The sequence below is a fragment of the Zingiber officinale genome, chromosome 4B (genome assembly GCF_018446385.1).
Source record: "Zingiber officinale cultivar Zhangliang chromosome 4B, Zo_v1.1, whole genome shotgun sequence".
In the NCBI taxonomy this organism is placed as follows: Eukaryota; Viridiplantae; Streptophyta; class Magnoliopsida; order Zingiberales; family Zingiberaceae; genus Zingiber; species Zingiber officinale.
The window spans coordinates 85876404-85889819 of record NC_055993.1 but is presented as its reverse complement, the minus strand read 5'-3'; the positions used below and the strand labels follow the sequence as shown (position 1 = coordinate 85889819).

Genomic DNA, 13416 nt, shown 5'->3' with positions numbered 1-13416 from the left:
ATTCATTTATCATTTATCATTTATCAATTATCAAATCTGAGTTTGACCCTTAATATTAATGGCACCAAATAAGGAGTGGAGAGAGGAGAGAGATATTGACATGGTATGTAATTAGTAGGAAGGATAGAATGGAAAGACTAGAGAAATTAATGCAGCCTTAATAATTACTAAAGTAGGCTAGGTTTTGGTTAATTTAGAAAGTTAGGTGAGCTTTTGATATGCATTATTAATTATTTTTTAATTTCCTCCAAATTTAATTTGGGTTTCCTATCGGATTCCCTAGTTTGATCCGAATATTTGATCCGACAGGAGATCGTTTTCTCGTTGACGTTCGGCGTCTCACTCACTGTTATAGGAATTTTCGTAGTCAGCTCGCTAGGGTTTTGACGGCGCCTGAGCTTCAGCGAGATGGCGTCTTCCGCCTCCATTCAGATTTCCATGGCCATTTCTTCGAGATCGTCCGATTTCTTAGGCAGCCATTCTTTCACCAACAACAACAAGTTCAGGTGCATTGATCTGTCCATTGATAGCAAGGTTGCAATTACCCTTTTTTATTCCGTATTTGATTTATGACATTGTCGTAGGCCCTGGAAAGTGTCTCTTCCGGGCAGAAAGCTTGGAGTGTGCAGGTGTGTGTCAGCTCATTCTACGGAAGCGACTGGTAACAATTTCATCTCTCTGCGAATTGTAATTTTTTTTTTTTCTGTTATACTTTGTTCATTTACTCTGTGGCCATTCTTGGCTTCGGATCTTTATTTGACTTTTTGCCTGGTTGACAAATAGATCGTCCCTCAGCCTTACTGGCTGTATTCCCGATGGCTGAAGAGTTGGTTTGAATATTCTGTCCACTGTCAGTTTTTTTTTTTTTTTGCTAGTAATGGGTTACCGTTCACTCTTTAGCTCTGTAATCTTGAGCAATTCTCGCCTCCGCACTTGTGTTTTATGGTACAAATATTTTAACTGTTAATAGTGATTACTTTTTTTATCTGAACCAAAATGCATCGGAAATTTGTACAATTTGAATATATATATTTATATACCCAACTTGTCAATGCCATTCCGAATCCAAAGGAGAGAGAAGGAAAGAAACAGAGACGAATGGATCCATTCAATTTGGAGGGATAGAAGATGCATACAATATGGTTGACAGGAAAAATATGTAGCAACTTTAAATCTCTCACTGAGTTGAGCTTTCTAAACAAGGAAACCAAATCCTTGCCTCCGGACAACTTGAGAAGAGGAATTTACATAATTCAACCGACCCCAATTTCTTTTCTTAACCTTATTAATCACATTTCATTCATCCTAAAAGATTAGTTACAAATTAACAAAGGAACAGAAAGTTGGCCTGGCTTGTTCTTGTAAATTAATGTCTTGGAGAGGTTCATAGATATATTTTGTCTTGGCAACCTAGATTATTACACTACTTATACCAATTCTTGCTTAACAAAACCAACATTTGTAGTTGATGGTAAATATGCAACCTGTTCATCTGGTTCTTCCAAACTTCCACTGTTTTATCTCCCATTTTGTTATTTATTCATGCATAACCCCTTTGTCATACAATCACTACGACAGGAGTCTGCCGTGATGGAATTATGGATTGACAAAATCCCAACATAAAAACTAAACTCTATTCAATTCTTAAGAAATCATAAACATAATAATCAGTGCGGAAGCGTACCAAAATCCATAATTTGCAGTTGATCTTGGATGATGATCTTCAATTTGCAGATTTCCTAATATCCAGAGACTTTTGCCGATGGAAAACAAAACATAATTATCTACTGCAAACTTGGGCCATAACCCTTATTTATAGAAACCTAAGTTTGCTTATTTCTAATTTGGCCCCTCAACAAATTATAAATTGCACATGGTATCCACATTATTAAATTCATAACAATTAAACCCTTATGTCATATTCCTTAATCATAACTTTGATCACATTAAATTATGATTTATTTAATTGATGACATTAGACATTTATAATTATAATTATGGCTTCAAAATTCTAATACGCCGGTCTACAATATTACAAAGTCTATAGTCCTTGGGAACTATACTCTTCTATCTGATCTTAACCCTACTCTTCCTTCCCCTGTCCAATTGGTAAAAACTTTGCCAATCTTGGCACTGATAGGCTATCATAAAAGTAACTGGCTATCAGTATGATATGCATTTTTGTCCTTCTAGTCGTTAGTTTTAATAGGTATCAATTTTTGGCATGTCATTCCTGTTACAAGATTGTAACAAGATAGTTATTGTTCAGTACTCTGTAGTCATATGTTAGACCTAACTACACTAAATTGGGAAGACATTGAATCATATTTCTTAGACAATATTTTTGCAGATTTTATTTAATATTTTTCTAGATTCTTGATGGTTAATGTGGAATTCTCAAACTCTTCTTTTTTATTTCTAATTCACCTATCCATCTTCGAACATGTATCTAATTAGATATATGAGTTAACTTTGCTGGATATGCCATTAAACTCATTGCTTCTGCAAATACATGCTTATATATATATATATATTCTCCTTAATAGTCTGTTTTCTCTACTAACTCTACTAAGACAAGACACATGATTGCTTATAGAACATTCAGATAATGATTATTTACACATTCAGCAAACTAAAACATAAACATTTTTATGAAGCTTACAAGACGAAAGTTACAAGAAATTCAAATATGGCTAAACTTCAAGCAGGTTATCTGTTCCCAGAGGTTAGTTTCCCTTTTTAATGTCTTTTTAAAGAGCTGTTGTTGTTCGCAAACACTCGTTGTCCTTATTTTTAATTATCTAGCATGGAATTTCAACCTCTACAAATCTTTCCACATAGTTTTCTGATTTAGTTAATCATGATTTTACTGTCAGGAGTTGGTCTGTTTGCATTGCCATTGACTTTTCTGTGAGGTCAATAGCCATTTAAGTTCAACTTCTTACCACTCAACTCAATCAAAGTTGGCTTACGTTTGTAAAATCTAAGCATAGGATAAATGTGATTTTTATTTTCTTTCTATGTTAAAATTCATAACGCCGAGTCAAAATTGTGGGAACACCAAAGCATAGCCAGAGATCCAAAGTTATGGAAATTTCTAAGTTTATATCCATGTCAAGATTGTAGTGCTTTTGAGGAGCTTGTAAGTATATTTGATTTTCATAAGTTGTTGCTAGATTCAGCCAAAAATGCATGATAGAATATCTATTACTTTTCTCATCTTTGGGCATAGCCATCTATTCTGTTTTCTTGATGGCAATGTGACATGTGACAGCTGTGTTTGATATTCTGGTTGAACAAATGCTGCTGAAATTTGGTTACGTGCATAACATTGTCACATTTCTAACCTTTAGTCATGTATGGAAAATCCACTTGGCAACTGTGGTTGTTGCTTAATGCTATAATCTTTATTTGGATACTAGTACTTGTCTTGTAGAATGTTAGTCCAATTTCTGATTTGCTTCACATTTATAGTGGTGGAATGCTAACTGTGAACTTAACAACTTTTTATTTTCCTCCTTGACTTGGTTATATGATATCTGTATTGAAACTAAATGCTATAAGTTTCTACAAATTTATTTGTCAGATGCATTTTTCCTTCATTTAAGTTGGTTTTGAATTTATATTGACAAACCTGAAGCACCATATGTTCTTGAATTTAGATCGCTAGAAGGAGGTCAGCGCACATGTTAAAGTACCCAGATGTAAAAGTTATTAGCCTTGGCATTGGTGATACTACAGAACCCATTCCGGAAGTCATAACTTCTGCCATGGCCATGGTATTCAATTAGTATACCTCATAACATTTTTCTTACAGTAACAAACTCTTTGAATAACATGGTGATATATTATCCTCTTTTACTGATTTGATTTTTGATCACATACGTCTTTGTTATGTCGGTAACAACTAGAATTAAATAGTTTGGAGATGGTTGTTTTTGATCCTAACATGTGTTTGTTTGCTGAAGTGTTCTAAATTATGTCAATTGAAATCTCTTAGATAATGTATGTACAAAGATCGTGCTTAGTAAAACTGAAGAATAGGTTTGTATATGTCCGTCATGATTTTTTGGGCTGCCAAATATTATACTACTGAAAATTGATTCAGCTTGTACATTGCATATGGCTGTGCTGAATGGTTGAGTTTGATTCTTATGAAATTTGGTTTAGTTTTGCCCACTGTTACAAAAGTTTAGTGAAGTTGGCTGATATTTTATATTATTATTATAAATCACCTGTGCTTAGTAATGCTTTGAAACATGGATCGTCACATATCCTGCATGGAAGATTTCTAAACTTGGCCTATGGCATGCAGAGGGCGGATTCTCTTACAACATTTGAAGGTTATACTGGTTATGGTGCTGAACAAGGGGATACGGTAACAATTGTTTTTGTAATGTCATGTTTCTTGTTTATTCATTCATACTCATTGCTTAGTTTCCTTCAATATTTTCACGCAAAACCTTTCTGATCATTATAAAAAAATGACCAAGTGCAAGTTGAAGTTTTCTTCTTGCATTTAGAGTGGATAAAGTGCAAACAAAGCTCTTCTTTTGTTTGTCTATTCTACATGTTATCTTAGAATAGATTACAAAATATGGGATATGTATAAACTCGGATCATGTTAGTAATATAGAAAGGAAGTGAGTATATCGAAGCTTGGAAAGATAATATGTGATAAGGCTTTTAAACAACCTATGTGTAATATGCCAAAGCTTGAAAAAAATACTTATGATTTGATAGTGCAAGTGAAACAACTTATATGTATGATAATGCTAGATAGTTTAACTATCCCAAACTATATGTATGATAATAGATAGTTTAAGGATCATTCTCAAAACAGCTGTTCATGTCCTCATTCACAATTAAGTAATTGAATAGCATTGTTTCATTATTTGTTATCAATACATTGTGTTTGCTTAGGATAGTTTATTGAGAAGGTGCAGTAAGAATTTATGAATGACATTCATGTCACGTCTCATTAGTGACAATATCGACAACATGCAAATCTTGTTTGATGTCGTAGTTATATTTAGTTATAACTAAGGATTGAAATCTCGTGCCGAATCGATCGAAATGTGCAAAATATTTCATTTCGCTCGTTGATTGGCACGACCCGACACTGAGAAAAAGGCCAGTTGCAGTAGCGAAGCTATCGCGGAACCCCTGCGGCTGTGCCAGAGGGGCTGTGTGACCCTTGTGGTCACGCCGGAGGGGTCGCGCGACCGCGCCGGAGTGGCCGCGTGACCCCTGCGGCTGCGTGACCCCCGCGGCCGCGCAAGAGGGGTCGTGTGACCCTTGCGGCCGTGCCAAAGTGGTCACGACGCCCCCGCAGTGGTGCCGGAGGGTCTCTGTTAGGTTTTTAATTAAATCTGATATTTGTTTTTATTTTAAACTAAACAATTCCCAGATATGATAGGGATAATCTAAAGAGACTTAATTAAACCCTAATAAAATTGTATAAAGAGCAGCTCGGTGCATGAAGCTCCCGCTATGCAGGGTCCCGGGAGCTTTACCCTGTTTTTTGCAAGAGGAAAATGATCTAATTAATTAAATATTTTATTTATTTTAATTCTAAAAATATATTATAAAATATTTATTTATCTCCTAACCTAATTAATCTTTAACTTAAATAAATAGCCAAACATATTTTTTAAAATTATAATCAAATTATCACATTAAAATATATAAAAAATTATTTAAAATTCTAATAAAATATTATATATTCCTAAAACCCTTAGCAAAGGCCGCGATGGCCTCCGCAAGTCACTACAACTGAGATTTTTTTAGTTTTTTTGGTTTAGTTAATTTTTTATTTTTTAAATATGTATTGTTTATAAATAAACTATTATTAATAATAGTTATAAAATATTAAAAATTATTTCAAAATTTTTAAATAATTTTAAAATTTAATAAATATTTTATAAAATATTTTTTTTAAAAAATAATTTTAATTTTTAATATAAATTTAAAATAATAAAAAAAATTAAAAAAAAATATAATTCTTAAACATTTCAAATAAATTTTTTAGAATTAAAAATTTACAAATATATTAAAAAATAATAATTTAAGATTTTCAAATAATTTTATTGTTTTTAGCCTTTCAAATGATTTTAGAATTTTAAATTTAGTTTTGAATTTTAAAAATTACTTATTTTTTAAAATATTTTTTATAAAAATTTAATAGACATTATCTTATGAGAAATTGTTGAAATATAAAATTTAACATCTCAAAAATATAAAGCATATTTAATAATCAAATATTAATATATATTTATATTTAAAATTTTAAAAAATATAGAAACTATATCGGCATCACATGATACGATATTAAAAATATATCATTCTGGTTCAGGGCTGAAACCTCGACACGGGTCGAGATTTTAAACCTTGGTTATAACATCATAATGATTCTTTAAGATTGCAACATGAAGTATCCCCTAATCCTCCTCTAATCATCGAGTATGAAATGATCACAAGTTGCTACAAATTGATATTCCATTATGCTTTTGGAATGAGTGATTGCAAGTTTCTTTTGACACATCAAATATTGCTGGTTTGATTTCATCCTGAATGCATAGGTTAAGGTTTACTTGAGTTACAATATCCAAACTTTTCTACTTATTCTTAATAGCTTGCATATTCTTAGCTGCTGAAACCTTTTTCCTCCAGTAAATGGGAAGCCATCTCCATAAATGAACAAAGTGGCATTTCCATTATTCTAGCTGATGTAGATGTGAGATGCCAAAACAATGGACTTCTGTGTGGTTTTTATATTTCTTAGAATTTGTCTTGCATTCATCTTCTGTGAGAATGTATTACATGAATTCTTAGAAGAGGAAAAATAACACATTTGATTGTGATTTTGTTGCTATCTTCATCCTGTTAATTGTTACAGGGATTTTTTTCCTGTCGTGATGTTTACATAGAAGCTCTAACCTTGGTTTCACTTGATGCAGCACGTCTGTTTTTATTAATTTAATCATATTATTTTTTGTTGGTTCTTATTTTTCCGATCAATAGGAAATGTGCAGTATTCTTAGGATCATATTATTTTTTGTTGGCTTACCAGCTACTCATGACATTTGCCAGTTGAACTCTTTTGCAGAAGCTAAGAGCTGCTATAGCCTCAACATACTATAAAGACCTTATTATTGAAGAAACTGACATATTTGTATCAGATGGGGCAAAGTGTGATATCTCTCGGCTTCAGGTTTTATTCTAGAATTTGTGGTCTCCTTCCATCTTGATCTACTAATTTCCAGCTTGGAGATTTTTGCTTATACTGTTGAATTTTTTCTACTTGTAAGCTGTAGCTTGCTATAATTTTGCCCTATATGCTTCTTCATTAGAATTTGGAGGTTAAAACTATTTGCGTTCTTATGCCTATAATGTTCTTAAATGACTAAACAACTGATATGTTTACCTGCTTACATTTCTGACAGCTTCTTTTTGGATCTGAAGTGAAAATGGCTGTTCAAGATCCATCATATCCTGTGAGTCTAACTCTGTATATTTGCATTCTGTTTCCCTTTTGACATAAAAAGTTACTTTGAAATAGTGTCTAACAATAGTATTCCTGTGTATATTCTTTGTTTATCTGGAGGAATGTCAATATGCATACATCTTATGGACTTATCTATTTGTTCAATGACAATATTTTTTTTTTCTTGATTGGAAGTTATGTAATGTCTACTTCGAGAACTTCATGTTTATTGGTTTTTGTCTGGTAATCAATATGTAAATTTTTGCAAGCTGTGCTAATGGTTTATCGGTCAAGACCCCTCATATCCTGTGAGTCTAACTCTGTACATTTGCATTTTATTTTCAGTTTGCATTAGAAGTTACTTTATAATGTTGTCTATCAATAGTATTCCTCTGTACCTTCTTGTTTATCTCAAAGAATGTCAATATGCATATATTATATGAACTTATCAATTTGTTCAGTAGCAATATTAAACTTTATTTTGTTGTTTTCTTGATGGGAAATTATGCTAATGGCAACTTAGAGAACTTTATGTTTATTGTTTTTTGTCTGGTAATCAATATATGAAATTTCTGCAAGCTGTGCTAATGATCTATTGCTTACAGGCATATGTTGATTCAAGTGTTATCATGGGACAAACTGGTTTATTTCAGAAGGATATCGAGAAATATGCAAACATTGAATACATGAGATGTGTACCTGAGAATGATTTTTTCCCTGATTTGTCAACTATCTCACAAGCTGATGTCATCTACTTCTGTTCACCAAACAACCCAACAGGATATGCAGCAACGAGAGATCAGCTGACCCAACTAGTTCAGTCTGCAAAGGATAATGGGTCAATTATAGTTTATGATTCTGCTTATGCTATGTATATTTCAGATGACAGTCCTCGTTCTATCTTTGAAATCCCCGGAGCAAAAGAAGTGAGTCCTGTGTCAATTTATTGTCACTACCCAGAAATATCAAATGTAGATTATATATTAAATCTGGTCACACCCACACTCATTTCCAGACAATCAACTTATGCCATGACTCATTACAACAGTATTCTCAAATATTTAACTTAGGATTTACTTATATATGTAATCCAGCTAGTATTTATCTGTTAAAGAATAATTTTCTTTTGCTTTGTTTGTGGGGTATATTTCTGACTTTTAACATGCCAAATGCTACATCCGGATCACAAAATAACCTTGGATCATAAAAATTTTCATTATGAAAATGCAGATATTGCTATTATATTGTCCAAGGTAAAAGCGTCAAAAGTAATTGATCTTGACATTTAGATTTGTGGCTCATTTGATTGAACTGATTGTGAGAACATACAGCTATGGTATCTCAATATCCATATGGTAGGATATTGTCTTGTAGGGTGGCCCATAACTTGACAATAGCCACAGGAAGGGAAAAGTGGGTTGCTGAGAGGAAAAGAAAAGAGAGAAGAAAGCGTGGTTGAAGTGAGTGAGAAAGGGAGTGGTGCAATGTGGGACTAAAAGAGTCAAGCATGCGAACTTCATATGTCTTTTAACTAAAGCTGTGAGCCTAAATCAGTCTCACAGGTTGGATCTGCTTTGAACAAATTCTGATGTATTCTTGCTGGCCCAAAACTCAGCCTGTTCTTAGGATCTGATTGTGAACTGCCAGCAACTCTCGATCTTAATACCAATTATGACGTTGGACAGTAGGAGAGACATCCACCTCACATGGAGTGTCCTACTTGATAGGGCTGCCACATATGAGTCTATCCTAGTACCCCCCTCCTAGGTCTTGGCAATTATTGACCTAAATGTTGTTTTGCCCTCCATTAACCTGTCTGCAATGACATCTAAGCTGTAATGAACAGCACCTACCTTGAACATTATCAACATCAAAGTTCATTGCCTCTATCCAACTAATTGATGGCTAATGCCCTTCCTGGGTCAAATTTCTACAAATTATAAATTCTATGATAGTTTCTGCTCAAAGTTGTTCTTATCATTTTGAATTATTATTATTATTGTTTTTCTGGAAAAGATCTCAACCTGAATTCTTGCTTCCTGCACCAGTACCAAGTCTTAGAAAATGGTATGAAATATTAAGGAAACTACTGAGACATACATTATTATTGTCCATCCATTTGCAATAGCTACTGCTTTCTTATAATTATCATCAGATATTTGCTTGGAATGATATAACAATTCATGTTTGGCAGGTAGCAATTGAAATATCATCATTTTCCAAGTATGCTGGTTTCACTGGCGTACGCCTTGGCTGGACTGTGATCCCAAAGGAATTGCTTTTCTCTGATGGTTTTCGTGTTGCCAAGGATTTCAATCGAATTGTATGCACATGCTTCAATGGTGCATCAAACATTGCACAAGCTGGAGGTCTAGCCTGTCTCTCTCCTGTGGGTTTGAAGGTGAGCTTTTATGCAATGTTTAGCCACATGTCATAAGCATTGCAGACTCTGATTTCTCCTTGTTTGGACCAGGCCATGCAAGACACTCTTAACTTTTACAAAGAGAATACTAAGATCATCGTGGACACATTTAGCTCACTCGGCTTCAATGTTTACGGAGGGAAGAATGCTCCCTATGTCTGGGTACAGTTCCCTGGTCGTAGCTCGTGGGACGTGTTTGCTGAGATTCTTGAGAAGGCACATGTGGTTACTACACCCGGAAGTGGATTCGGACCCGGAGGGGAGAGCTTTATCAGGGTCAGTGCTTTTGGTCACAGAGAGAACATTTTGGAAGCTGCCAAAAGAATCAAGCAACTTTACAGATGAGATCGATGGCCACTATTCATCTCCATTTTAAGGACATTATGCAGTGAGATATAGAGTTTATCGGGCTTGGAATAATGAGCGTAAGAGATTATAATCATGTGTTTTTTATTTGCTGAAGAAAGATCTACATAGTTATGCATTCAGTTATTCCCAGGATTAAATCCATGAACTTTGTGGAAATTGAAAACTATCTTCCAACTAGTTTGCCTTGTCTCCTTTTACATACCTGTTTTACTTGTTCTTATTAGAAATGCAGTTGTAGAATGATTGAGGATGCTGCAGAAAGGTAGTTAATATATTTCATTTTTCTATATCCTAAATTTATATATTGGAAAAATCTAAAAATATTATATATGGCTAAAAAATGTAGAATTAAAGCTGCTAATTTGGGGTTCGATCTGTTATTTTCACATAACCTCCTAGTCAATAATGTAGCAACTTAATGAGTGAGGAATGGCTTTAAAGATTGCATTTAATTGACGATGAATATGGAAATAATAATAGCAATGAAGATTCCTTCCGTCCCTTTGACGAAACAGGCTCTGTACACGTGTGAAACTCTTTGCAGACATCAGCACTCGTGCCCTGTGCCATCGATGCGACGGAAGTGGATGGTTAGATTCTGCAAAGATAATCCAAGTACAAACCTTTATTAGTTAATTTATTCTGATGGTTATTGAAAAACTCACAAATGAGTTCGAAAATACGTGCATAAAAAAAAAAAAAAAAAATAGATATCCTCCTCTCGACGCCACCGCACCGTCCCTTCGTAGGTAGGAGATTTAATTCCCCTTATTTATTATTATTATTAATATCAGTATGTACATTTATCACCCAATTAATTACGCTCCGATCTTATATTCCATTCATCAAATAAATTTAGGAAGTACATGACTGTTGATGTAGCGTTCCAACTCCTTCAGTAATCTCACCATCGTAGTTTAATATTTCGATATTAATAAAATTTAAAAGGCTTTTGTGAAAAAAAAAATTAAGGATAAGAATTAAAAGAAAGCTCTAATTATCAAAAAAAAATTAAAAGATGTCTTTTTTAAAAAAAATAAGAAAGATATCTTATTATTTTTTAACCAAATATATTTTTACTGTTAATAGTTAATTAATTAATATTATAATAATTTTATGGTAAATATAAATAATTTAATCAGTTTGATACAAAAAAAAAATCATATAAACTAAATTAAATTTATTTATTTTTATACTTAATATAAGTTACTCTATAACTATTACATTAATATTGAAATAAGTATATATATCTAATATAAAAAATATAATAGAGTGCTCTTTTATTTTTTTTAAATTTTAATTGACCATCTATTAATTTTCACAGGGTTTGCGTTGATGAGTGATGACTGCCGTGCAGACGACTCTGGTACAGATGTTCCATGCAGAGACTCTGTGCCAACTTTTGTTCCGGCTCTTGGGCTCTACAAAAATTGGAGGTCTGCTCTTCTTCAAGAACCTCGTTCCTTCTCTTTTCTCGAGCGTCTCAGAGCGAGAGGGCATGCTTCCTGTGGGCGGAGTGAGTCCTGGGACTGTGGCCCTATACTACAACGGCGGCGCGCTGAGGGCCATGAAGGCGGCCGAGCTATTCCTGAGGTGCGCGATTACTCTGTTTGGGGTGCTCACTGCCGCCCTAATAGGCTCCAACACCCAGACCAGGGACTTCTTCTCGCAGGAGAAGAAGGCCGAGTTCACTGACATGAAAGCTCTGGTGTAAGCCAAGCCCTCTATCTCTTCCTCCGAGTTCACGGCTATCGATCTCTGGTGGATGGATTTTGCAGGTTCTTGGTGGCAACGAGTGGAGCAGTTGCAGGCTATAGCCTGATCCATGGAGTCCGGTGTGCGTGGAGCATGGTCGTCAAGGGGAGTGCAGTGCTGTTGAACAAGCCCCTGGCTTGGGCTATCTTCTCTCTTGATCAGGTAATTAATTATTATATATTGAAGGGGAGTCTTAGCGCACAATAAAATTATTGGTTTACGATCAAAAGATATCGGATTCGAATCCTAAAAATAATCTCTTATAAAAAACAGAACAGAACAAGGTTGGATCCTTTCCCTGGTCCCACAGGAACTTCGTGAATAGAGTTACATTTTTTATTAATTATTATTATGTATATATCTGATGCCTGCAAGAGGTCGTCTCTCTCTGTTACTGCATGCAGGCAGTGGCGTATCTGACTTTGGCGGCGGTGTCGGCGGCGGTGCAAGGGTCGGCCCTGGGGAAGTTCGGTCAGCCGGAGCTGCAGTGGATGAAGATATGCGATCTGTATGCGAAGTTCTGCAAGAGAGGAGAGGAAGGCCTCGTTTGTGCTGTCCTGGTCTGCCTCTGCGTCGTCACTGTTTCCTCCATTTCCGCGTTCAACCTCTTTCGCTTGTATGGCGAAGAAGCCAAAGGCAGCAAGAGCGGCAGGACTGCGAGTTGGTAGTGAGAGCATCCATGGCCATCTGCACTTTGAACCTTGTAAGAATTTTCTAATGTTGACGAAGAAGAAGAAGAAGAATTTTCTAATGCAATAAATGTGGAGGCTGTTGGCGTGTTCATGGCCACTTCAATGCACATGCAGCAGCTCTCAGTGTCATTAATTCACCAGTTCTGGGAACGGAATTGCTGTGTTTTTTTTTAGTATTTAAGATAAGAATATCTAAAATTATTTACAAATTATATACGAAAAATGTAAATATAGCATTATTATTTTAGAATTTAGGATGTGTTATTACAACATCTATCTATATTAGTATCCTATTTAAAAATTTTATTTTAAGTTTTAGATAGAATAATTAAAAAAATTATATATTAACTATTCTGTACATTCACTAAATTTAATATTTATAAATAATATTTTTCTAAATTTAGAGAATAAATTTCATTCCCTAATCATTATAAAGAAGAAAGAAAAAAAATAAAAAAGATGATATATGATATAATAAAAAATAAATATCTAAATTTAATAAAATAATATTTTTATTCTAAATTATATATTTTGAATAAAGAAACTAGTATAGATACTCTCAAAACAAATAAATTATTACCCTGTGTAAGCCAAAAAGGTGTTTTTGGTAAAAAGGATAAAATATTTTACAACTAAGGCACTGGACAGAAAATTTCTAGTTCCTCTCTTATGCCAAATCAGCTGCTCAAGAT

The 13416-nt window shown here is 34.1% G+C and overlaps 2 protein-coding genes across 2 annotated transcripts; both read left to right on the top strand.

Moving 5' to 3' along the window:
- Positions 1–318: 318 nt before the first annotated feature.
- On the top strand, positions 319–10474 carry LOC121975392 (probable LL-diaminopimelate aminotransferase, chloroplastic). The gene is made up of 10 exons (XM_042527008.1): positions 319–506; positions 585–661; positions 2658–2725; positions 3663–3779; positions 4316–4378; positions 7109–7213; positions 7446–7496; positions 8092–8412; positions 9681–9887; positions 9960–10474. Exons 1-10 carry the CDS (start codon positions 409–411, stop codon positions 10251–10253), a joined length of 1401 nt encoding a protein of 466 aa, XP_042382942.1. The 5' UTR covers positions 319–408; the 3' UTR covers positions 10254–10474.
- Positions 10475–11623: 1149 nt separating this feature from the next.
- LOC121977675 (CASP-like protein 2B1) lies at positions 11624–12896 on the top strand. The gene is made up of 3 exons (XM_042530131.1): positions 11624–11987; positions 12056–12194; positions 12437–12896. Exons 1-3 carry the CDS (start codon positions 11650–11652, stop codon positions 12698–12700), a joined length of 741 nt encoding a protein of 246 aa, XP_042386065.1. The 5' UTR covers positions 11624–11649; the 3' UTR covers positions 12701–12896.
- The last annotated feature ends 520 nt before the right edge of the window (positions 12897–13416 follow it).

Coding starts and splice junctions, on each gene's coding strand:
- LOC121977675 (XM_042530131.1), top strand. CDS start 11,650: ATGTTCCATGCAGAGACTCTGTGCCAACTTTTGTTCCGGCTCTTGGGC. Junction 11,988..12,055: donor ACTGACATGAAAGCTCTGGT/GTAAGCCAAGCC, acceptor TGGATTTTGCAG/GTTCTTGGTGGCAACGAGTG. Junction 12,195..12,436: donor CTATCTTCTCTCTTGATCAG/GTAATTAATTAT, acceptor TACTGCATGCAG/GCAGTGGCGTATCTGACTTT.
- LOC121975392 (XM_042527008.1), top strand. CDS start 409: ATGGCGTCTTCCGCCTCCATTCAGATTTCCATGGCCATTTCTTCGAGA. Junction 4,379..7,108: donor GTGCTGAACAAGGGGATACG/GTAACAATTGTT, acceptor ACTCTTTTGCAG/AAGCTAAGAGCTGCTATAGC. Junction 8,413..9,680: donor AAATCCCCGGAGCAAAAGAA/GTGAGTCCTGTG, acceptor CATGTTTGGCAG/GTAGCAATTGAAATATCATC.